This window comes from Hemicordylus capensis, chromosome 2 (assembly GCF_027244095.1).
Source record: "Hemicordylus capensis ecotype Gifberg chromosome 2, rHemCap1.1.pri, whole genome shotgun sequence".
Lineage (NCBI taxonomy): Eukaryota > Metazoa > Chordata > Lepidosauria > Squamata > Cordylidae > Hemicordylus > Hemicordylus capensis.
This window is the reverse complement of record NC_069658.1, coordinates 64,786,951-64,812,633: the sequence shown is the minus strand read 5'-3', so window position 1 is coordinate 64,812,633 and position 25,683 is coordinate 64,786,951. Positions and strand designations below refer to the sequence as shown.

General features: G+C 41.6%; 1 protein-coding gene across 3 annotated transcripts in view; it reads left to right on the top strand.

Annotated features, from left to right (window-relative positions):
• LIX1 (limb and CNS expressed 1) overlaps positions 1–25,683 on the top strand; it is a 69,330-nt gene that overhangs the window by 21,923 nt on the left and 21,724 nt on the right. For 2 of the 3 annotated variants that reach the window (XM_053293853.1, XM_053293852.1), the window contains exon 2: positions 9,501–9,664. In XM_053293853.1, the coding sequence (XP_053149828.1) occupies positions 9,501–9,664 (164 nt within the window). Of the gene's footprint in view, positions 1–783; positions 843–9,500; positions 9,665–25,683 lie in introns of those variants that run through there. The other variant, XM_053293854.1, reaches the window with a different exon arrangement.

Genomic DNA, 25,683 nt, shown 5'->3' with positions numbered 1-25,683 from the left:
CATGGTTTCCATCCCCTAATTCCATTTGTTACCGTTGGTTTGCCTTAAGTTACACTGCCATAAACTATGTTTCGGCAGCAACCAAGTTATGTCTGATCCAGTGAGTGCAATTAGCCTTCACCTCAAAATGGAGTTGAGGGAGGAAGCTCCTCCCTTGCACTGGCTCCTATTGGCTATGTGGGCTGTCCTTCAGGAAAGAAGGAAGCCTGCACAGCCAGCTCCCGCACCTTGCTGTAGTATCGCTGACTGCGGGTCAGCAATACTGCAGTAGGTCTGAATATGGACAAGAAAGCTGGGAGAAGGGTGGGGCAGAACCACGGGTCCACTGGACCTGCAGTTCCATATTTCATCTGAACTGGATCTAGGTGATGCTGGGTGGGGTGGGAACAAGCAGCCTATCACCCCTGTGGCTGAATCATCAAGTGGAAGACTGCAATCATAATCATGCTTTTTGAAAGCTGATTTTATCAAAATCAATAGGACTCATTTCAAACAAAATATGCTTAAGATGGGAGCATTAATGTGAAAAATATACCACTGTATCTCTCAAAAATCAGCATGTGAGATAAAGCTCACCCACCCACCCAATGTACTTTGCTGCTTTTGTGGCCCCTCCAGTTTTTCTCCCCCCCCCCCGGTGCAGCCACTCAATCCATGTTCTTCTACAATCCACAGAACACATCCACAATATTCCACAAAATAAATTATTTCCTATTTAGGGTACTCTGTAGGCGGCATCTCTCATGTCAACAAACTAAAGAATTAGGCAAAGAGAAGGTTTTTCCTCTTTCTTTCTTCAGCTGCAGATATGCCAAGTATCATGGAAGGAACAAAATGTCATGGTATGAATGTTTCTATCTTTCTGCTTATTAGGTTTATTCAGCTTTCTTCAGAGCCATCAAACTAAGCTATTAGGTTATATTTATGAAAATTACATAAACTTACATCTGTTTTGCGAGGGCGGTGAGGTGTTCACATGGCCTTCAGGAGAATAATAGAAGTCAAGCGAGGGGGGGGGGCGACAGCACTTGCCTTTAATCCACCACAAAGCCCCAAAACCTTAGTGGGAAAAGGCAGTAAATCTTAAACAATGGCCTCGTTCTGTAGAGGATGGGTGGCCAAGTTTGTTTTGAAATCATTAAGTGTAGCCAGCCATTCCACAGCCTGCTGATGCTGTTGTCCTGCTTATTGCATTCATAGATCAATCTAAGTCAATGGTGAAATTAATATGGCCTGCAATGTTTCCAACTGTTTTAATGACACTAATTCAATGTAATATAATAGTATGATACACAGTATATATATTATTAATGCAGAAGAGCTCAGGAATGCTGCTGTAGTACTGGCTTGCAGCCCTTGGGGTAGAGAGAACCATCATATATTTTCTTTCTGTATCAATCGCTTTGATAACTCTGTTGAAAAGCAGTATATAAATATTCCTTATTATTGTTTATTTATTTATTTATTTATTTATTTACACAGTCAGACAGGTGTTATTGACTGGTTTGTTTTATCTAGACATCGAGTCCTTCCCAACGACCTGGGATGGCTGAATTTTATTGTCAATGTTGTTGCTGTTGTTATAGATATCGTCGCAGAATATAGGCTGTTCCCAGTACAGTTGCTTTTTGTAATTGGCTGATGGTGATTTCTGTGGCCCCTATGCTGTTGAGGTGCTCTTCAAAGCCTTTTGGAACTGCACTCAGGGCACTAATTACCACTGGGATTATTTTGGTCTTTTTCTGCCACAACCTTTCAATTTCAATTTGTAGATCTTTGTATTTTGTTATTTTTCTATTTCTTTTTCTTCTATTCTGCTATCCTCTGGTATTGCTATGTCAATTATTTTAACTTGTTTTTCTTTCTTCTCAACTACAGTTATATCTGGTGTATTGTGTGGCAGATGTTTGTCTGTTTGTAGTCGGAAGTCCCATAATATTTTTGCACCTTCATTTTCTTCACTGTCCTTAATATATTCAAGGTTTCTTTTCTCCTCCTCTACTGTTTGATGGACTTGCAGCATTCCTCTTCCACTTGAGCTGCGAGGGAGGTATAGCCTATCTACATCACTGCGGGGGTGCAGAGCATGATTGATGGTCATTATTTTCCTGGTCTTACGATCTAGCATCTCTAGCTCTGCCTGGGTCCAGTCTATTATTCCTGCAGTGTATCTGATAACAGGTATAGCCCAGGTGTTTACGGCTTGTATGGTGTTCCCGCCATTGAGTTTGGACTTCAGGATTTTTCTAACTCTCCTGATGTATTCACTTCCCATTTTTCTTTTAACTTCAGTGTGTGCAATGTTATCAGCCTGGAGAATGCCCAAGTATTTGCAATGTTCTTTCTCTTCCAGGTTCTTGATCTTGCTTCCATTGGGCAGTTCTATTCCTTCTGTTTTTCTTATTTTTCCTCTGTTCATAATTAATGCAGCACACTTGTCTAGTCCAAACTCCATTGCTATATTGCTACTGAATATACGGACAGTGTTTAGCAGTGATTCGATTTCTGACTGGGACTTTCCATACAACTTCAGATCGTCCATGTACAGCAGATGGTTTATTTGACTTGATGTTTTAGATGTTTGGTATCCGAGGCCTGTTTTGTTTAGTATTTGTGAAAGTGGAGTCATGGCAATTACAAACAACAGAGGGGATAGTGAGTCCCCTTGGAAAATGCCTCTTCTAATGCTAACCTGTCCAAGTGTCTCGCCATTGATTGTTAACTGTGTACTCCACATGCTCATAGCTTTTTAAATAAATATCTGAATGCTTTTGCTGACACCAGTTGTTTCTAAACATTTATTTATTTATTTATTTATTTATTTATTTATTTCCCACTTGAGGTAAACAGCAACAGGATGCCCTGCCCACCTCAATGGTGCTGATGCCATCCCACCCCCTTCCTGGTCCTGCCCTGCCTCAGCAGCCAGGCATGGCAAATATTATTATTATTATTTATTATTTATTTGATTTCTATACTGCCCTTCCAAAAATGGCTCCGGGCGGTTTACACAGAGATGTAATAAATAAATAAGATGGAACCCTGTCCCCAAAGGGCTCACAATCTAAAAGAAACACGAGATAGACACCAGCAACAGTCACTGGAGGGATACTGTGCTGGGGGTGGACAGGGCCAGTTACTCTCCCCCTGCTAAATAAAGAGAATCACCATGTTAAAAGGTGCCTCTTTGCCAGGTTAGCAAGGGTTAGCAAATATAGACAGAAGTTGAGGGTAGACCAAGTCGCCCTTATCAGCACTAGCCCTGCCATGAAGTGGAACATACTGCCTCAGACTGAAGATTTGGAGGCATTTGCCACAAGTGCTTACTTACCAGCTTGTATGTGAATTGGCATCGTATTTTTGTGTGTGTACAGAGAGAGGATCCTAGTGGAAATCCTTAATTTGCATTGGTGCCTCTTAGCAAAAATAATGGAAGGTGAATGGTTTCATAGCACATGAAGGAAAGGGGAGAGCTCTGAAAGAGGGTGTGGTTTTTTTAAAAAGAAAAAGAAAGGGGCGGGGAGGAAGATGAGGGAGAGAGGGAATGCCATTTGATATTCTGCTTCAAGCAGCAGCCAATCTTTGGCTAGCCCTGCACTTAACTGCTTTGTTTCTGGGCAAGGAGAAGGGGCCTGACTCCATGGCAGCTTTACTGAAATAACAGCCCTGCAGTTGGTGGACTACACAGGGCAGGATAAGGGGATACAGGACTGTGCCTTTGGGGTCTGTGGGTTAGGGGATTATGAGAGGACATTCCACAGACCGGTTAAGCTGGAGCATTTGGATTCTGTAAATCAATTGTTTTTATATTGGTTTTCACCAAATTGGTTTAGCCTTAATCAGCGTTCCCTTCAGCTAGTTTGTGGAATGTAGTCCAATGCTTTAAAGCCATGGGCTTAAACCACTTTAAAAGCAAGGCAAGACAAGACGCCCTCCAAAGAGATATGAGTGGAGTTTCATTCATGCATGTGGGCTTTCCCCCATCCTCCTCGCTGCACCCTTCTGTGCCCACAGAAGATTCACTAACTCTTGTGGGTTGAGGGACCGCAGAATAGCATGGGATGGGGCATGGAGGTGGCTTCCTCAGGAGCAGGTAACTGGTGAATTTGGGGGCTACTTCGCATGAGTGAAAATACCTTTTCACTTGTGCAAGGCACCTCTGGATCCAACCCAAGTATTCCAAATAATCTGGTCTGTGTCTTAGGCTTTTATATTCACAAAACATTATTGATGCTGCAAATTTTTTAAAGAGGTTTGAGCTCCCTTTCCACCTCAAGGAGATTATGGGAAAAGAATAAATTCCCCTTACATATTTGTGGTTTTTATCTTGGCCAAGGCAGCAGTCAATAATCTGTGTGATGATTTATTTATTTTCGGTTTGTAATTCAAGCTGCAGTGGAAATATTTAGCCAAGCAAGAAGATTCTTTGTGCTTTCAAAGTGTTGACCTTGCTTTGAAATGATTCATGCTCAATGATAAGGAATAAACATTATATACCCCAGACTGCTCAAAGTCTTGCTGTAAAACTGACAAAGGATATGAATGACAGGCAAACATGTAGGAATTGAAAAACTGATTTAGAAAACTGGGAACCCAAGGCCTTTTAATAGTCTTAATACTTGGAGTCTGAAATCTGACAGGTCATATTCCTTATTCATAAATCTCCAACGAATCAGGAATTGCAAATTCTGTTCATGGCAATGCAACGCTTGTTAGCAAAATGATTTGTGACATGGAGAGATCATTGCAGGACAGGTGGCTTCTCCCCCTGCCCCCAGTGCTAGCAGTGCCCCACTCCACATTGCAGTGGGAATATCTGCAAGAGCCAATCATACTTCCCAGATCAGGCCCTATGCCAGTGCTGCACCTCCACGGGGAAAGCAAATGTTTGGCAGCGATCACATTCCTTAAGTAAGATATGACTCAGGCCTCAATTGTCAGCCTTTAATGCACTGATGTCAGGGCAGAGGAGGGAGGATTGCCAAACTGGCACAGAATAAAAGACCTCAGTGGTTGCTGTTGCTGGAAAGTCATATTTTATTTCTCATCTGCTCTGTGCAATGATCCTGACTTGTTCGTGCCTGGGTGCAATACAGCTTAAAGACTACACCTCAGCAACTATTCTCTGCATCTTTTTTGTTCAGTTGCTACTGCACCTACTGCCTTATAGACTGCAGTTATCTAGAAACATAGAGAGAAAACAGTGTCCCCTTTGCCCATAGTTTCCATCTTTCTCCCTCTTTCTGCTTTGGATTTATTCCTTCAGTTTCTAGTGCACAACCTCTTCAGTTAAGACTTGTTGTCATCATCACAATTTCCATCAGAACTCAGAAGTTAGACAGTTGTGATTTCAGATTATTGGTTAACATACAGCTCCGTGCCCCACTGTTCCAAAGCAGGGCACTCACATTTGTTTTGTGTCTCTCCAAACTATGTCCACGCTGCTAATGAACTTTCAGAGGCTCTATCACTACTAACAATTGCATCATTGCTGTAGTGACAAGCCTTCCATTATAAGAAGCTCATCACTACAGCGATGACACAATTGTTACTAAGCTCATTAGCAGCATGCATGTGGTTTGTTGAGGCATGGAATGAGTATGTGTGCCCCACTCTTGGGATAGGTGGGGCACTGTGCTGTATAATAATTTTTCCCCACTAAGTATCAACTTTTCCTTGATGGTAAAGTGTGCCATCAAGTCGATTTCGACTCTTGGTGACCACAGAGCCCTGTGATTTTCTTTGGTAGAATACAGGAGGGTTTTATCATTGCCTCCTCCCGCACAGTATGAGATGATGCCTTTCAGCATCTTCCTATATCACTGTTGCCCTATATAGTACCAGCAACCTTCTGCTTGTTAGTCAAGCATTTCTCCACTGCACCACTTGACCAGCTTTCCTTAATAGCTTTTAAATAGATTGTTGTAAGACTTGTGGACAAGTGTGTCCATATTAGAGAAATGGATGTAAAACAAAAAAGATATTGCTATCTTCAGTGGAGTGATGGTTTACCAAACCAGAAACTAGCCCAATTTTGTTTCTTTGATTCATGAGGCATGTCTACACAAATAGGGGATTGCAGTCTTAGTCATGTTTTATTATTATAACTTTGTCTGAAAATGCCCTGGAAAACATTGAACATGCTGGAACCAACAGAGGAGAGAGAAAAAGTGAGGGGAGGGACTAGGCCAAGCCAGTAGTGACTTGATTGCTAAGGCAACTAAGGCAAGTCTCATGAGAAGTCTCAGAGCTTGGGAAATGCTTTTATAGATGCACAGCTTGCTGCACTATGTATGGCAGGGAGAGGGAAGAAGCTAAGGAGGAGAAGTGATTGGCAGCTTGATTCCAGGGAGAGGAGGGCTAGGGAGAGTTGAAGGGGCAGAGGAGGACTCTGCTGCCAGTTAACCACCTCCCTGCCCCGCCCCTAATCTGAGACCCTCCCCAATTGGGAGATGAGGTAGACAGTTTGGGGGAAGAGGTAAGGTGAGAATACTGTATTTACCTGAATCCAAGACTAGATTTTCCCCAAGTCTTTTTATATTAGCCATTAGGAGGTTGTCTTAAATACAGAATCCTGTTCCTTTTGAGTAAATATGGGTATAACCTGCATCTAACCTCTACTTTTTAAAGGGGCCATCTTAAATTCAGAGTCATTTTCTATTTGGGTGAATACGATACCCTACAATCCAGATCCATGGCAACCCCATGCTAGGGATGTGCATGAACTGGTCCAGAGGCCATTGTAGAGGCCTCCGAACCGGTTCGAATGTAGCGCCATTTGAAGATTTGACACCAGGGGGGTTCTTTAAGGGCAGGGGAGGGGGGTTCTTTAAGGGCACTACTCCCACCCGCCACTCTTCCCCCCCACCGGTGCTTCATTTTTTTAGAAAACATATGGAGTGGCAGCGGACCTCCCTGCCTCCCCTTACCTCGTTCTCAGCCAGAAGTGGATGGAAGGAACATCTGCATGTGCACCCGGCCCGCCCACTTGCACGTCATGCCTGGCGCGCACACGTCTCATGCATGTTGCGCATGCATGTGTGGGGGCTGGGTGCATGCACAGATGTTACTTTTGGCCACTTCCAGCCGAGAACAGGGGAAGGGGCAGCAGGGAGGTACACTGCCACCCCATATGCTTTCCAAAAAACGGAGCGCCTGTGGGGGAAGAGCAGCGGTGGGGGGGGGAGTGTATTCTCCCTTGCCCTTAAAGAACCACTCCCTTGGTGTCAAACTGCAGCTCCTCCATTCCGTGCACACCACTACCCCATGCTGCCACGACCCCTCACATCAGAAGGATAGCTTTGCCTTCATCCTCTGACTTGGAGGAGTCCCTACTGACTTGGAGGAATCCCTGCTGTCAGCCCAAGTAGAGTTCCCCTAGCACTACTAAATGCAGCACTTCAAAAATCAGACAAGTCCCCTTTAAACAACAGAACATTCCCCAGGGAAGGGGCAGACTTCCCTGGGGCTATTTTAAAAAGGTTTCTCTGCAGCTATTAAAAAGTGTCAGTCCGCTCCAAACCTCAACTGGAACAATATCTATCTTATGCTGTTGCGCCCAGCTCTTTTGTTTGGAGCTATCCAAGGTATTGACCCTTCTTCTGTGATGCTTCCCTTGGAGCTGTCTGAGGTCCATGTTCCCCCCAGATTCTTGTCTCAACAGATGTCTTGGCTCTGCCTACAACAGTGAGCCAGCGTGGTGTAGTGGTTAGAGTGCTGGACTAGGACCGGGGAGACCCAAGTTCAGATCCCCATTCAGCCATGAAACTAGCTGGGTGACTCTGGGCCAGTCACTTCTCTCTCAGCCTAACCTACTTCACAGAGTTGTTGTGAAAGAGAAACTCATGTATGTAGTACACAGTTCTGGGCTCCTTGGAGGAAGAGCGGGATATAAATGTAAAATAATCATCGTCATCATCATCATCATCATCATCTCCCCAAACTGAGACCCCAGAAAAGGTGCTCGTCACACAGTGGGAGAAGCCAGTACCCACAAATGTCAAAGCTGAAAAAACATAAATTAGGGGTATACTTTTGATGAATGTAAAAGCAACAGGTCACCAAACATAATCCTGCTGGATTGTTTTGATGACTTTTGGCAATTAACAGCAAGTAGCAGAGCACATTAAATAAGCAGTTCATAAATTCTGCTGGTCTCAAGAGAGGAATATAACTTTAATTTAGAAAAACAATTCTTTTTTTGTGGTTTAGACTTTCACCTTTGTCCAGTTTGTGTCAAAACTTAATTCCACCATCACACATTGAGATAACCATCTGTTTTCTATTTTAGTTTTGGTTTAACTGGGGAAAGGGGGCTTCATGCCCTTCTGAAAGGTAGGACAAACAGGGTTTTAGTTTTCATATTATTTTACAGTGTCTTTATATTTTCCACTTAGATCATCCATACAAGTCATACAATGAGAGTCAAGTCCAAAATTAACATGCTGTGATTCTCATATAAAGCAGCTTTTCAGAATAGCTGAACTTTTAAAAACTGAATTTCTAGGGTGCCAATCACTGTTTTGGATGGATGACAAGAGATACTCATATTGTGTGCCTTCTGAAAAAGAGACTAAGGAAGTTGGGTTTTTATAACTTTCAGCCAAGATTTGGAGGCTATTCCTCTAACGGTGGTTTCACATGATACATTTTAATCAACCTATGGACCCACTATCAAAAGCATCTCTCTCATCACATCAGTTGTTTACCATAGGCAAGTTCTCCCATTTGCTATCACTAAATGGATTTTAAACAAATGGTGTGAACTTCTCCATACAATCCTTTGAAAATTCCAACTAATGTTAACATGGTTTTGCTTTAAAAGAGAGATCAATAAACCATAGGAAAACAAGGCATCTGATACTGTGAATCTTGAATATCATTTGATCTTTACTATAAAGTTAATCCATGAAGGGTTACGTACATACATCTTTCCTCCACAACATATCACAAAAAATGGTTCAAAATGCACTGCTCCATATCTATAGAAATCCAGCTGGCTACAGTGCTCTCTTTGTGAATGGAGAAAATAAATATGTGAAAGGCGGCGAATCAAAAGTATGGCACCTACCAACATCATGCTAGTGAGTGGTATTCCAAGCTCAAACAGAAGATTAAGCTACCCCATGGCAAGCCTTTTCAAACCAGCATAATTTGGCACTTTGCATCATCTTCCTAAGTAGTCAAGATAATTTCACCACACCTTAGAGACCTTTACTCAAATCTTGAACCTATCAGCATCAAAACAAAGTTATAATGCCATTATAAGATTTTTAGTCGGTAAATCGCTCAGAGATTTGTAAGTGGGGTGGTATACAGATTGGAGAGAGAGAGAGAGAGAGAGAGAGAGAGAGAGAGAGAGAGAGAGAGAGAGAGAGAGTTTTCATGCAGGATTAATATTCTTTCAATCACATGCTTACTTATATTGCTATTAGTATGACAAATATATTTTTTGTTTGCCATGGTTTGTGTCTAATATTGTCATCTCTATGTTTTCTTAGTGAATGTTGTGGCAATGCTTCAGGAATTCTGGGAGAGCAAACAGAAACAGAAAGGTGTATTTTCAAGTGAAGGAACAGTTGTGTATGAGTCACTAAACTCACCTGGACCTCCCTTTGTGAGTTATGTCACCCTACCTGGAGGAAGCTGCTTTGGTAACTTTCAGGTAAGAATATACTCGGAAGTATTTAATGAAAATGATGTCTATTGCAATAAGCTCTGCATTGCTGTCATTGACTATTCACCAGACAAAAGGAAGCTTGTTTTCATTCAATGCATAATTATCTTACAGAAGTTGTTACCTTACTATGCTGTGATTGCTGTTTAGAAGGCTTTGTTATTAGGGATGTGTGAAACGTTTCGGGTACAGAATGATCTGTACCCGAAACAGTGAATTTTGTGTGATTTAGATCCAAACCGAATCACCCACGAAGAGCCCCGAATGATTTCGGATCTGAAACGAATCACCCCTGTTTCGGATCCGAAATATTCGGATGTTTTGGACCTCCATTTTGTGGCCAATAGATCCCCCTCCATTTTGAGCAATGACATCTATTTGAATTTCCCGCCTTTTGCTTCCCATTGACTTCAATGCAAAAAGGTCTGATGTGACGTCTGCTCGAATTTTGGGTCCCAGGGGCAAATTAGTGGGGTGGGGTGGTAGTGCCTCATGGGTGGAGGTTACCACCTCAATTGCAGAGGGATTGGGCAAAGGGCTGATTTTTGGTGAATTTCTGAAGTTTTAGTGTCTTTGGGGCAGATAGGGGGCATAACGTGGGATCTGGGCCAAAAGAGTGAGGTGGGGTGGTAGTGCCTAATGGGTGGAGGCTACCACCCCAATTGCAGAGTGATTGGGCAGAGGGCTGATTTTTGGTGAATTGTTGAAGTTTACGCATCTTTAAGGTTTTCCCCCATTAGGTATAATGGAGGGTGTATCGCTTTACGTCGGGGGGAAAGGGGAGGCCTAGAGTTGTGTGGGGTTGGTGGTAGTGCCGGGTAGGGGCAAGGAAGCTACCTGAATTTTTTCAAAAGGATTTGGGCAGAGGGCTGATTTTTGGTTAATTGTTGAAGTTTATGCGTCTTTAAGGTTTTTCCTCATAAGTTATAATATAATGGAGCTTTCAGCAGCCCCATAAGTGCACTTGGGGGGTGATGGGGTGGCCCAGAGCGAGTGGTGGTGTAGTGCACATAGGGTGCCAACCACCTCCATGGGTTTCTAACCCAGGGTTCTGTTGTTTCTGAGGTATTCTGAGTGTGGATTCTATGATAGCAAATTAGAGTGGATTCATGGTGTCTCATTGTAAATCTCATTTGCTATCATACATCAGCATCATGACACAGCGGTGGGCATGGCCAGCACACAGAAGCATACTTGGAAGCTTTGGTGGCTTGTCCCTGGGCCACCAGAAACCTTGCTGCACCCCTGCTGACTACCATCAGAGTGTTATTTAAGTGGTATTTTAAATAGTCTGTGCCTCTCTTGGTTGATCGCTTTCAAAAAGGACCGCAGCCACACTATAATTTGTTTTCCTAGAACCTGTGATATCACTTTCTGCCCAATAATTACAAATTATCATGCTGTCTACTACTGAACTTAAAATGATAATAAATTTCATGCTATAATAGCAGTACTGTGCTTGAGAGAGAGAAAGTCACCGGTGCAGCAAAAAGCCAGCCTAACAAACTTCCTAACTGCAGTGGGGAAGCAGCTATTTTTAATGCCCCCCTTGCCCAGGAACCCTCTGTGCCACCCAAACGTATGTCCCCGAGGGCTGCACAGCTTCCAGGGACATATTTTTGGGTGGCACCGGGGGAGGACATAAAAAATTGCTGCTTCCCCACTTCACCAGTGCAGTTAGTTGGGAAGTTCTGTTAGGCTGCTCTCTTGCTGCACTGGAGTCTCCTTGCTCTGTATGTCAGCCACTTTCAGCAAAATAGTTCTCTTTTTAAAGTTTTTAGAGTTTCTTTCTCAGCTGTTAGTTCTAGTTCTTTTGTATATGGTATTTAAAAACTTCAAGAAGTGTTTTTAACCATGTTGATTCAAACTATGTAGAATTTTGTTCAAAATTGTTTTAGTGACTCTGGGTTGCCAAACTTAGTACTTCATGTCTTAAAATATGACCTGAGAAAGGAATTGCAGAAATGCTCTCTGATAAATTTTCTGTATGCTTTCTATAAAATTCTAGAACTACTTTATAGGCCATCATCACTGTATAATATTTCACTCTATTTTGCCAACACTTGCAAATGCATCAATACTCATTCCTATTAGTCTCGTCACATAATCTAATGTCTCCCTGGTGCATTAAAAAGAAGTTGATGATGCACTTTGAATGCCGTCAGTGTACATGAAACATCCATTATGTGTACCCTCAGTTATCAATACTTGTGCTTCAACACCAACTTAGCTCTAGTTGTGGTAGGTGTATGAGAGGATATTGGACAAGTTACAAAGGCTAAACCCTATCTCCTCTTTAGAAGGGCCCCTCGAAGGCTTCTGTAGATTGATCCCTTCAGGAAGAACATTAAGAGGGAGCAGATGGGTCTAATTGCAAAGAGCAATTTGTGAAGTGTGGGGAAATAGCACTAGAAAGGTTTAATAGGGATACCAGGGGAATGGGTTGCCAGTGCATTAACTGACAGACAGGCATGCCGCACTGCTACAAAATTCTGGTAAATGTCATGAATTCAGAGAACATTCACTCGAAGGTTCTTCTGCACAAGTTCTATTAAAATCAGTTGTTGTGGAAGCTGTACAGGAAAACTTACCAGTGGATTCTACCCTTCATCATTACATAGTTTTTATGATGTATGCTAGGGGGACTATCCATCTATCTATCTATCATATTTTAATACTGCCTTATATGTGCATCTCTAGGTGGTGTACAGAATTAAAACACAACAAATGTAAAACAGAGTTAAACAGTTAAAATTTCACAAGATAACTGAAAACAATCTCATAAGATAAAAGACAAATTAAATCATTTGAAATTAATTTCAGTTAAAAGCCTGAAAAAACAGGTGTGTCTTGTCTTCCTAAAAGCAAAGAGAGAAGAAGATTCTCTTATTTCAACAGGGAGCATGTTCCAAAGCTCTGGGGCAGCCACAGAGAAGGCCCAGTTCCAAGTTGCCACCAAATGAGCAGGCAGCAACCATAACCAGATCTCTCCAGCCAACAATGCAAGTGAGGTGAGGACACCAATAACGCAAGTGAGGCAAAAAGAAAGAAAAGAAAGAAAAGAAATAATTATGGAGAAAGGAAGGGGGAAAGGAAAGGGAAAATATTTAATGTGGAGGGAAAGAGCAGAAGTGAAACTAAAACAGGATAACATTTCAGGAATACATGCTCTTGTACCACTTCAAAATGTCTCATCATTTCTTTTATATGGCACAGCCATCCTTAACTGATACCTCTTTGAAGCTAAGTTGGGTGCCTGGCCATTAGTAAGAACTGGAGTGTGTCCTTTTATCATCCTGACTATTCTGAAAACCACGTAGAGTCCACTGTGGACACCAATTTGTTAGGATCAATTAATTTTATCAAAATAATTCTGAAGTTCAAGTGAAAGAGTAGCCATTTGCCATTATGATGCCGATCAGCAACCAGATTTGGGTTGCTCCCTGCCCACCAATTATGAACCCTACCTGACCGTTACATAAAACAGGAAGTAAAATACCTTCAAATGGGTTTGTCACTGTTGTTACTTTTTAGTGTTCCTGTAAGATAGTTAAATAGCCTAACTAGCACTAGCTACTAGTACTAACACATTCAAGTGGACCCTTATCTGGTTTTAAGATGGGTGAGATCATGTTAGCAATGTATGTTAGATTATGTTAGCAACTACACTATTTAAAAAGCAACTTCTTCTGTATAAACTCCACTGATTAATAAAGTCAGTGGCTGGGTGGGGTCCACTTATAGCAACTGCCATTTTGGTCAGCAGTGATTCCAGGCTGGGCCTTTTCAGTAGCTCCCTCTGAGTTCTGGAATGCACTCCCTGCCAAGATGTGAGGCTTTGTCAGCTTTTTAAAAGGGACTTTTTTTTATTCAGGCATGTGATGGTTGTAATAAATTGTTGCATTTTTAAGTGTTCTAATTTTACTTTAATTTCTGCTTTAATTGCTATAAACTCCTTACAGACTGATGTTTGGGGTGATATAGAAATGTAATAAACAAACAAACATAAAATATAGTTTGTCACTTAGCTTGAGCAAAACTACCTATGACATTAAGCCCATCAACACATGATCTTAGAACAGGAAGTGGAATTATCTGGTTTTTTGTTTGTTTGTTGGGGGGGGAGGTCCAAAAAGCAGTCCTCAACCTGAATTAGGACCACAGCATAGGGTGGCAGGGGAAGGCTGTTAATGCATCCATTTCCCATCAAAAACTGCCTTGAAATGGCTATTTGCAGCAATAGCCACTTGTGGAGAGTGATTTTAAATGGAAAAATTATATAGGTAGGAAAATGTTTCAATCTCCATGTATGCCACAATCCCAAATCAGATCATTCCCTGCAGCTGCTTTTGACAAAGAAGCTGCTCCTTCAGACCACTTCCTGTATAAAGCCCATCGCTTCATGACAATCTTAACATCACCTGTAGTTTTGGCCATCAATTTAAAGTTTTATTTATGCTAATTTTAATGTTTTATATGCTTGTTTAGGTTTTAGTTGCTGTTTGGTTAGATTGTAAACTGCTTGGAGTTTTTTATATAGGGTGATATGGTATGTAAATGCGACACATGCCTACATACATACATAGTAGTAGCTTTTTTCGTGCTCAGTCTCAATATTAAAGGTAAGACACATGAAAATATTCCCCATATGCAGATGAGCAGGAGTTGGAGTTTTCTTCTGGGAATGCTGGAAGCCTTTCGCGTGAATTAAATATTAAATGTCTGTGAGGTACAGATTGGTGTATCTATACATCCATATACTTCAAGTATTTGTCAATACCATTTATATAAGGACTTAGCAACTACAGCCATCCATGAAAACAGTACATTATTTTCCACTTACTGAAAAGGAGGGCAACTTGAGGCCTATCTGATAAATTTCTGGCTCCCCTTTTGTTGAACTCTGATGTCAACCCCCTCATAATTCTAGCAGATGTTTTTGCTTTCCTTACCAATGGGAATGTCACTGACCAAGTATTTATTTAAATATAATGATGGAGGTTTAATACATCTTTAATTAAATACAAACGAATGTACATAACTTTTAAGAATTATTGTTTTTAACATTTAGGGGATTAAGCAGGAAAAGGCATGTCTTTAACCAATACTATTGTAAATATTAAGCTTCCAATATTTTGTCAGAGCTTGCAGGCTGTATGTCCTGTATTCAATGTCAAAGACATGTATATTTTTGGTGCAATCCAGACATTGTATTCTTGTGTTGTGAGGCTTGTGGAGGAGCATTTCCTAGTATATCGGATTTATTTGAACAGTGGCCAGCTAGAACTAATTAATTATTATTAATTATTGTTTATATGATTTATATACTACCTTTCTTTATTGCAATATACCCAGGGCAGCTCTCGAATGTTTAAAACCAAATAAGAACAAATCACAAGCATTATTTTACAACAATAATTATTTAAAAGCAGTAAATTAAAAATGTGCCATAGTGGAAGATTCCATGTTCTCGGTGAAATAAACCTTTGGATGTAACCCAGTAAAATCCTAGGTATGTTTATCTAGAAGTAAGAGTCATTGAAGGACTTGTTCATAGGGGCTTATTCCCAAGTAAGTGTGTATAGGATTCCGACCTAAAAGCTAGAACAACAACAATAAAAATTTCCGCTGAAATAAACAGCTTGCCAAAAAGTAAGTAGTGAAAAGGCCAGGCATTCGTTTGTCTGCAGCTGTTCTGCAGTTTAGATGCCACCAACAAAATATGTAGCAAGATGCATTACTACATATGTATATGTAATGTAATACCAGCAAAAATCATCACTCTGTTATGGAACAAAAGACCCAAAGGAGACTGCATTGAGGTCTCAATATTCATCTAGGAACTATGACTCAGATCTTTCCTTTTATCTCACCTTATCATTAGGAGGCAAGCTCAGCCAAAAGCTCAAGTGTCATCCACTACTATTCAAGAAACTTTTTTCCCCAATTATTTTGTCAGTCACAGAAATCCCTAACAAAAATAGTTCAGAAAATGTATTCAGTTATATCATTTTAGTGAAGACCGCAGTCCTAAATTTATTAGGAAGTAAACCCCGCAGAGGATAAAAACAGGATTGCTCTGTACCTTTGGTCCATGTCAGTAGGAATTCATACATCACTGTAAATACAATGTGAATTTTCCTATTTAAGCTCTTAATTGGAGTCATTGCTTTCATGGTTGTCTGAAGTAGTTCTCAAGGTTTATGGCAAGTGTGTGCTGAGATTCTCAATTTTAATCCATGCGAACATTTAGCTTCTCCTGTGTGGAAGTAACTCAGCCTGGGATAATAATGTATTTTGAAGGACAGAGTCAGTGCTAGAATTGGTGTTCTAAAGCAGGGCTGCTCAACTTCAGCCCTAGTGCAGATGTTGACCTACAATTGGCCACTGTAGCTAGAGATTATGGAAGTTGTAGTCCAAAAACAGATAACGGGGCCTAAATTAAGCAGGCCTGTTCTAGAGGATTTTATAAATAAAGAAAACACACTATCCTTTGAAGAATCAAGATATAAATGTCTTGCTTCGAAATCAGAATTGGCATTATTGGCTACTCTATCCTTTAGAAAATTCAATCCAGAAATCTGTGCTATATTTGAGATCCCATAAGTGGTAAGCTTAGCAGATTCACATGTTAATAGAAATGGGATCTCTCTCTCTCTCTCTCTCTCTCTCTCTCTCTCTGTGTATATATATGTATACACACACACACACACGGTTTTAAAAGAAACATACTTGGGCTGGAATCCTAAACAAGCTTGTTAGGGAGTACGCTCCATTAAACATGATAGGCCTTTCTTCCAAGTAAACATGTATAGGATTGTGTTAGCTGACCACAGAAATTAAGAGAACAGTGCAATTACTATGGCAGAAACCAATACATATGTCCTGGAAACACACAGCTCTCACAAATCCTGTTGCACATGGAAAAGAACTATATGTTTTAAAAAACACAAAAAGGTAAGAATATTAACTGAGGTGTCCCAAGCACCTTACACTATTCCTATAATGCATATGGTAGGTATGCAATGGCAGAAACTTGCCTCCATGACCTAAGTATCTCATACAGGGTCGTCCTTAGAGAGCCCTGGTGGGGGACAGGGCCCGGGGCAAAAAAATACAGTGTGGGGCCCCCTTCCAGTTAATTCTAATGGGGCCTGGGGCGGTCGCCCTGCTTGCCATGCCCTAAGGACAGCCCTGATCTCATAATGGTTTTTCCTTTTGTTTACATGTGTATCTCCCAGAATGATTTAAGACTGGGGAGCAGGACCCATATTTCATTTTTACAATTAAACAGGGAGTATTATAGACATAGTATAATTAGCAAGTGTTATGGATACTTAACAAGTAATAAATATTAACATTATCTGAGTTAAAAGTCATTTTGCGCCCTCCCCTCCCCCAATACATCCCCCTACATTTCAAAACTATTGTGTGGGATACCTAAACCTTTCAGCCTTCTGAAGATGTCATCCACAATTGTGGAAGTTATGGAGAAACATAAATGAAGAGCCCTTTACTCCTTTAAAATGTAGTTCTAAAAATCTCTGAAATATATTAGGACTTCTAATGTAGCCCTCCCTTTTTTATTTCTACATTGGCAAGAGCCTAATTTCATTAACCAAGTTTGTTGTGATTTACAGAGATCTTTAATTCACTGGTCATGGAGAATCATCACCTAAAGTATATGAGCATATGGTTTTCATCTCCTTCATTGTAGCCTTGGGTAACTTCCTGAAACCACATCCTTGGCTATTTGAAAGCTTGCGGTTGTCCCCCAAGTCTCTCTGCCTTCTGTTTCCATCCAGAGATATTTTGCATGCCCCTTCTTTAATCTTTAAATTCCATAATTAAACTACTGCAAGGATTAAAATAAAGAAGGTATTTTATGAATTACAGTACTCAAATACCATTTTATTTCATTCACGTAAATTGCTTGACTACATTATTTGCACAGGGTGTCCCATCCTTAGTTTGGAACCTCCTTTCAATTAATCCAATTACAAAAGGGGTAAATTCAGCATCAAAGTATTTTATTTGAGTTGTGCTTTGATTGCCACTGGAGTCCTATTCATGTGGAGGCCATGATGTGGGTTGTATGGTGTCTACCGATATAGCCACAGCTTTGTAAAATGATTCATATGACTGCAGTTTCTGCAAAATATTAAGGAAATAACTTCCAGAAAGCTGCAGCTATATGTATAGAGAGAGCAGGTCTCTTTAGCAGACTATAGTACTTGGATGCAATCTTGGACCTTAGACAGTAACACTGGACAAAGAGGTAGCATAACTCTCTCTATTAGTCTTCCTGAAGAAGCATTGTTCAGAGAAGAAATAATGGGAAGGGTTGGTACTCAGTTAGTCAACTGCATATGTTTATGCCTTTTTGAGAGGCTCAGATTGTCTACAAACATTAGGTTTAGATCAACTATTTGCTAAGACTGTACACAGGGAAATAAGCAAAGATGACACCATGGTAGGGTATTATGTGGATGTTACCCGTATACCAGTTCTGTTTCCTGCAATTTAAAGATTGTCACCAGACAACTGAGCTAGGCTACCTTCCCCAAGTTGTGTGCAAGAACAATACAAAAAGTTGTACGCAAAGAATATTAGTGTGGTGTGAGTGGTGTGAGTAGCAGAGCTGAAGAATACAGCAGATTTGGGACAGAATGAAATAGATGACAGTGGTAGAGTGCATACTAATGCCCGTGAAAGTGAGACTCATCAGCCAGAGTCTAAGAGCCATTTCCCAGGATGCACTTTGGGCCTTTCTAAAAAATTTAGCAAAAGTTGACTTTCCCTGTAAATCTAGTTTAAAACTGCAAGTGAATACGACTCTCTGTGTGGTAGCATCTCCAGTACACCCACAATGAACTACCTGAATTGACACCAATGTTGCCCTAATATTTAAGGGCAACACTAACATATGTGTTGCCCTTAAATATAACTCGGTACAGAGAACTGCATCTCCTTTAATCGTCTCCTGTATACCAGGAATGCTAGCACTTTGAAACATAGGGCATTCGCCAGCAGTCTTTATTCAGCTTAAGTCCAGAGACTGGGAGCATTATCAGAGAAAATGAGAAATTGCTTGGGGAGCAACTAGTTTTTCTTTCTGTAAAACTGCATAAAAACTGATCTACTTATAATGAGGATCTCAAACCTTGATTAGTGTGTCTTGCTACATTGTGTACCTTTTGAGAACATGTTTAGTGTTTATCAACATGGGCATTTAAAACAAATCCAGAGGAATATCCCAGTGGCCTTTTATAATACCATTTATCTCAGTGTGGTCTGGTAGCAGAGATCAAAAGAGGACCTCTCCCCACTCACAGGTAAGAATGGGGAAATATTTCAGTAATTTTTATGGACATGAGAATTTTTGCAACAGGTTTGGAGCAGCTTACCATCAGAAGACAGCAGCTATTCTTTTCCTCTTTAATTGTTGCTGTTGTCGTCCCCTGCCCATTTGGCAGCAGTGGCCGAGGCAGTGATAGCAGCAGAGCAGTTCTTGGAAGCTCATTCCCACTGGCTGCCATGATCCCCCCCCACCCCCAAATGCCCTGGGAATTATGCCATATGTCATGATGCAATGCAGCATCATTCTGAGGGAGCTTCTAAGGAAAAGAATGGCAACTGAACCGCCCAGGGGCAATTTGTATAGGACAGAATATAAATGCACTAAATAAAAATAATAATTAATTAATCTGGCAGGGAACTAGCCACCAAGAAGAGATTTACTGTTGCTTCCACTGTCGCTACCAAAGAAGTGGGGGAAAGGAAAGGGCAAAAAAGCTACAGCCAACCAGCGAGAAGTTGCCCCAGAAGCTATTGCAGAAATTGGACTGCAGTGGAATCCCAATTTGATGCACTCCGCAATTTCAAACATAAAGTTTTCCAAAGTGGACTTTCAGGTCAGCGCTATTCTCAGATCAAGTGGAGATAGTGTAAGTGACTCTGTGGAGTCAAAATGCTGCAGATTCCACAGAGAAGTATCCAGATAGTTGGGTTTTTTTAAAAAACAAAGAGTAATGACTAGGAACTACATTTCCTAAACAGCCTCTGAAGACATCAATTGAATGTATGATTTGAGTTGTGGGCACTTTTACCTTTGTGTAAGCAATGTTTTGTTTTGCCCAGCAGCACCAGTCTAAGGGTGTTCTATGGATTTAGTGAAGACTGATCTATGAAACTTCAATCAGTCAATAGTTCTTCTCATCACATGCCAAGAATTGTTTCTTAACTCCTCAGAATTTAAAATGCAGTTTGAGGTTTTTACATAAAACTCACAGGAAACTTGTGCTGAAAACTCACAGGAAAGTCAATAGATACCTTTGTGGGAGAGAAAAATAGGCAGGCTCCACAGAGAAATAAATGATTCTGTATTTTTGTTTTGTTTGTCCCCTTCCCTCTTCCACCCCAATCATTCTCTTTTCTTCCACTTGGATGTATTTTGAAGTAAAAGCTTTTTCTCAGAGGAGGAGAAATGGGTATTCTAAACCATAAAGTTGATGTTCACAGTGCTTGTTTACTCAATGGGAGTGTATATAATATAGAAATATATACTGCCATCTGTTCCCACACTTACATCTGCACTAACATATTCACTTCTGTGGTCTTTGTACTTCATTGCTTCCTGCAGAAATAATAAGCCTCGGTTTTCCCCTCTATTTCTTCCTAATGGCACAAAGTGCTGTGAAGTGATCCCATATCTACTTTGATTGTTTTCGCCAGAGTCGTGCCAAAACAGATAAGCAGGGAAGCTCTACTTATGAAGAGGCAGTATGGCAAATTTGGATAAGGGCATCATAGTATACATAAGTATTTTGAGACATGTTAGTTTATTTCAGCACGATCACATAATACTTTGAGTGTGTCCCATTCCAGAGAGAATACAGTATTCAAAATTGGGGGAAATGCAAATGTAGCCTCAATTGTCCAAAAGTAGAAATGATGTTCTAATTGACTCTTGATGAGAGAGGAGTAAAGTGCAAGAGACATGGGGATCAGAAAAAATGTAATCAAGTGCATCACATGGGCGCTTTCCAGATTACCCGCTCAACAGTGGCAAAATGCTTCAGTTTGGCCAAATCACATTCAAAGCATAAATAGTAAAGTGCCCAGCAGGGGGAGCAGTCTCATGAAAACAAACAACTGGGAAATACAGCAAACCTTTTACACCAGACATACAACATTATAGCAATACATTGCAGCAATTGAATCCAAAACAAGCCATTGGAAATGTGAACGGCACCCTGCTGTCAGTGTAGGGACTGTGGCCTCACAACACAGGAAGTGTGGAAGCACATTTTGGAGATACGTTGTGACCCCATTGCAAGGTCTAATCTGGAAAGCGCCATGGAACCAAGGGACCAACCATAGTTATCTCCAACCTTAGCAATAAGAGGTAACTTGAGGTGGCAATTATAAGTGGAAAAATAGCAAGTGAGGAAAGACACGTACCACCACCACCCCAGAATCAGATACTTCAAAGGCTGTTTTTCATTTTAAAAGTTGGGGTATTGTTATACAAATTTGCATTGTCTTTGCCCTGTCTAAGGAACTTAGAAAACTTAGTTGTAATGCTATGCACATACAGTATACTTGGAAGCATGTCCCACTGAGCTCCAACGGAACTTATTTCCAAACAAACAGGATCATTTGGAAAATGGTTTGACAAAATTATTGCATTGATCTATGTGGTAAAGGTTCGTGCTAAATGCTACACAGCAATGGCAAAATTTTGTTTACTAACCCTCTGAGGGCATTTTCACACAAACCAAAACTGTGTTCTAACCCGGTTTGGGAGCTGTGTGTGCTCCCAATTTTCAGTCATGTGGGTGGAAACAACTAGGTAGGAGGAGGGAGAAATGATTGTGTGGAAGGAAGGTAGGAGGAAAAGCTACTCAGTTTTTCCTCCTACCTTGCTTCCACACAAACATTTCTCCCACCTCCTACTTCTTTGCTTGCACCCACACAACGAAAAATTGAGAGCACACACAGCTCCCAAACCTAGAGTTGTGTGTATCAAAGCTGGGTAGAACACAGTTTTCGCTTGTGTGAATGACCTTTCTGTCAAGAGGCAGTCAAAGTTACTTCTGCCACATTTTTTTTAGAGGGAGGAAGAACGTTAATTTGAGCTCTCCTATTGTAATCAATGGGAAATTACTTAACGTTGGCCAAATTGCTGCCAGTGAAATTGCCAAACAGCTGATTATCATAGCTTCTGCGACCACTGTTGTTTTATTGGTTTGTCTTGAATAATGCATACTCCTTTCACAAACTGAGATTATAAATGATAGAGGAAGGGTACAGACACTAATCACCACAGAAATCATAATGATTGGATCTTTATCTGGAAACACTGGTGTGAAAGCTTCTCCATTCATTTCTGCAGAGAGAAGTTTTAGAAAATCATGTTGGTTCATAGAAACAAACCTTATCCATGCAAAATTATTTCCCATGAGCATCTGTTAATAGCCAGCAGCCTGATGCCACTTTAGTACACCACTGGGTCTAGTTGGCATCTATGGAAGAACAAGGACCTGGCAGTGCAAGCTGTTGCATAACTGGCAGTTAGGGATGTGCACAGAACCAATTTGGCACCCCTTTTCTGGAGTGCTGAACCGGTACGATCAGCCGGCGCTTGAGCCAGTTTGGAATGTGGGGGCCACTTTAAGGGATGGGGAAGGTTCCTCCTACCTGTCCCTCCCTGCCCCACTGCTTTCCCCCCTCCAGCGCTCACTTTAACCACGTGGACGCGAGACTGCAGTGACTCCGCTTGCAACCACATTCAGCATTGCCCAGTGTCTCCATGCTCATGGCTGATGTGTGTGGGGAGTGGGACACTGGGAGACACTGAATGCTCCTGCAGGCGGGAACGCTGCAGTCCCATGCCCATGTGGTTTAAGCACCGGAGGGGGGAAAGCAGTGAGGCAGGGAGGGAAAGGTAGGAGGAACCTTCTCTGTCCCTTAAAGCAATCCCCTCCCCGCTCTCACATCCCTACTGTCAGTGAGAAATCCTTGTCAGCAGCTGAAATATCCAACTGTTCAGTTGTGGCCCCATTGCCTTGATTCAGAGTCCTACATTCACTGTGATTTGCTCAGGCTGTCCCTCCATTAAAATGAATGAGGAAGCTGGGTGAGTTCCATGTACTCATGGGAACACCGGTGGATCCAAGAGCTGAAAGGTTTAACTCACACAATTTCAGTTTGGAGCAGCACAACAAAATGTGCTGCCTGCCTTCACCACACAATGAAGCATTACATCATACAGACCTCCCACCTTTTCTCCCTTGCTCTGGTTTATTGTCTCTTGCAAGGGAACCTAATAACCCAGTATGACCATTAATTAAAGGGGAGGTATCCCTTTGTGTTCCCATTCAATACTCCTTTGTTATTTCCACTGAGGGGTACTTTTTCTAACACTTGTGTTGAGCAGTCCTGCTGACACCTTTGCCCTCAGAAAAATTAAAGAGGTGAGTTTTCAACGACAACAAAAACCTGACACATTTTGGTACCCAATTCACATGAGTTTTACTCAATATTTTTCTCACAGGACTAAAGAAAACTATTTATATAGGGAAAAACAATTTTAAAAGGTTGCAAGCAAAAATCATGTGTCAAGGACTTAAATTATAATCCTCAATTGAGTTAAGCCTTTGTGTCTCCAAATACTTTCAGGAAGTGGTAAGAATTGTTTGGTTTTTTAAAATTTCTTGATTTGTAAAGCTCTTAGTCTGCAAAGATTTGCCATTTGCTTTTAAATTTATACAGCCTCTTTGATCTGTTGCTTTGCTGGTCTTAAAATAAATAGTTTCATTTATCTCTTACTTTTACCAGGCTTAGTCTTCACAAAGATGGTTTAAATCCAAATTATTTGGATTGGTTTCTATTATCTTGTTTATTATTAAAAGCATACAAGTTTGAATTTTGCCTCAGAATTTAAGAAAGTAAACATTCATGTAACCTACAAGAGGAGGTTGAAACTAATAAAAGACCATGATCAGATTTGTTGATATAGGCAGCTCAGAAAGATTATAAAAGGAATATGGAATTGCTCATAGCCCGTTCAGGTGTTTCAGACATACATAATGGAACAGTTAGTTACAGAGGATTTTTCAAAATACATTTAACGCAATTTCCCCCCCAAATAAATGTTTTTCTTATTCTTTTAAGATGTTTTCTTCGAGCAAATGTGGTAAGATTTTTTTTAAAGTTGTAAATCCTGATGCCTGCAAGTTTTTACACAGAAATAAGTCCCACTCATTCCCCTAACAGGACTTGGAAAATAAGTAGAGCCTTGCTGCATCAGCATCTGCTGGTGTATTGAGTCTAGCCTCCTGTTTCTGACAGGGGCCAATCAGATGCCTCTCTGGGAAGCTAACAAGCAGATCATAAAGACAACAGCCCTTCCTTCATGTTTCTTCCCAGCAACTGGTATTCAGTGGCATATTGTTAATGGCAATTGATGTAGTCCTACCTGCATGGGTTTGTTTAATCCCCTGTTAAAACTATCTAAGCTGAAAGCTACTACTATGTGCACAAACCTGTTTGGAGGCCCCTCTGAACTGGTTCGAACAACCAGCTATTCAGCCAGTTTGAAGGTGGGGGGTTGCACTTTAAGGGCAGGGGAGGATGCATTTACCCCGCCCTCCTCTTTCCCCCCGCTGGTGCTCCGTTATCAAAGGCTCCTTTGGGGTGGCAGCATACTTCCCTGCCACCCCATCCCCTCTTTGCCCGGAAGTAGCAGGAAGTACCTGGCGTGTGTGCATGCACACACACGCCAGGTACTTCGGGCTATTTCCAGTCAAAGAGGAGACGGGGCAGCAGGGAAGTATACTGCCGCCCCAAAGGAGCCTTTGATAACGGAGTATGGGGGGGATTGGAGGGGGGGTAAGTGCACCTTCCCCCTCCCTTAAAGTGTGACCCCCTCCCACCTTCAAACTCCCCCCACCCGATTCCATGCACATCCCTAGCCACTACCAGGGAATGTTATATGTTATGTGAAGGAGTCCTTTCTTTTGTACATCTTTAATTCAGTGCCAGTTTCATTGAATGACCATGAGTTCAGATGTTAGGGGGCGGGGGGCGGAGACATGTCTCTATTCATTTGTCTAACCATGGATAATTTTTAACATGTCTTCTCATGTCCTCCCTTATTGTTTCTTTCCTCCTAAACTAAAAAGCCCCCAGCATCCTAAAACGCTAAAAAAAATTCCTTGTAGGGAAAGTTCTCTAAGGTTTTGATCATTTTGAATAGCATTTTCTGCACCATTTCTAGCGTTACAATGAGGCTACCCACCACACCATTAGAAGTGTTACAATGAGGCTACCTATTACACCATTAGAAACAAGAGTGCACATGTCTCACCCTTACCTGGCACAACATTTTGCCCTGTATAGTCACATGGGAGGGCAGAACAGAGGCGTAACTAGGGAAAACGGCGCCCGGGGCAAGCACTGAAATGGTGCCCCCCCCTTAGGTTTTTCCTCACAAGCACCCACCGCCGCCACCAAGCCAGGCCACTGACTGGCCGCCAGGCGCCAGCAAAGCAATGGGGGGGGCGCAGGCAGCACGGAAGGGACCGCTCGTGGGGAAGGGGGCACCGACGCGCTCCCTTGACTGCTACAGCACTGCTGCACTGAGCAGGAAACATTTGTATTAACAAAAAATTAACAAAAAATTTAAAAATTTGGTCATGGCGGCGCCCCCCATGTGACCAGAAAAGATGGCGCCCGGGGCACGTGCCCCCCCTGCCCCCCCTATAGTTACGCCTCTGGGGCAGAACATCAGAACTGCCCCCCAAAGCATACCTCCAATAGAAATGGAACCATGCCATTAAAAGCAGTTCAGACATTCTCTGCCACGTGATAATGTGGGGCAGAGCATCTTGCTTGGTGAGTGGGGTATGCATGCCCCCACTTCTAATCAAGTGGTGGGAGGACCAGTCAGATTGTAGTGTTTGAATTGGCCCATTTTTCTTTTTGAGATGGGATGACAAGAA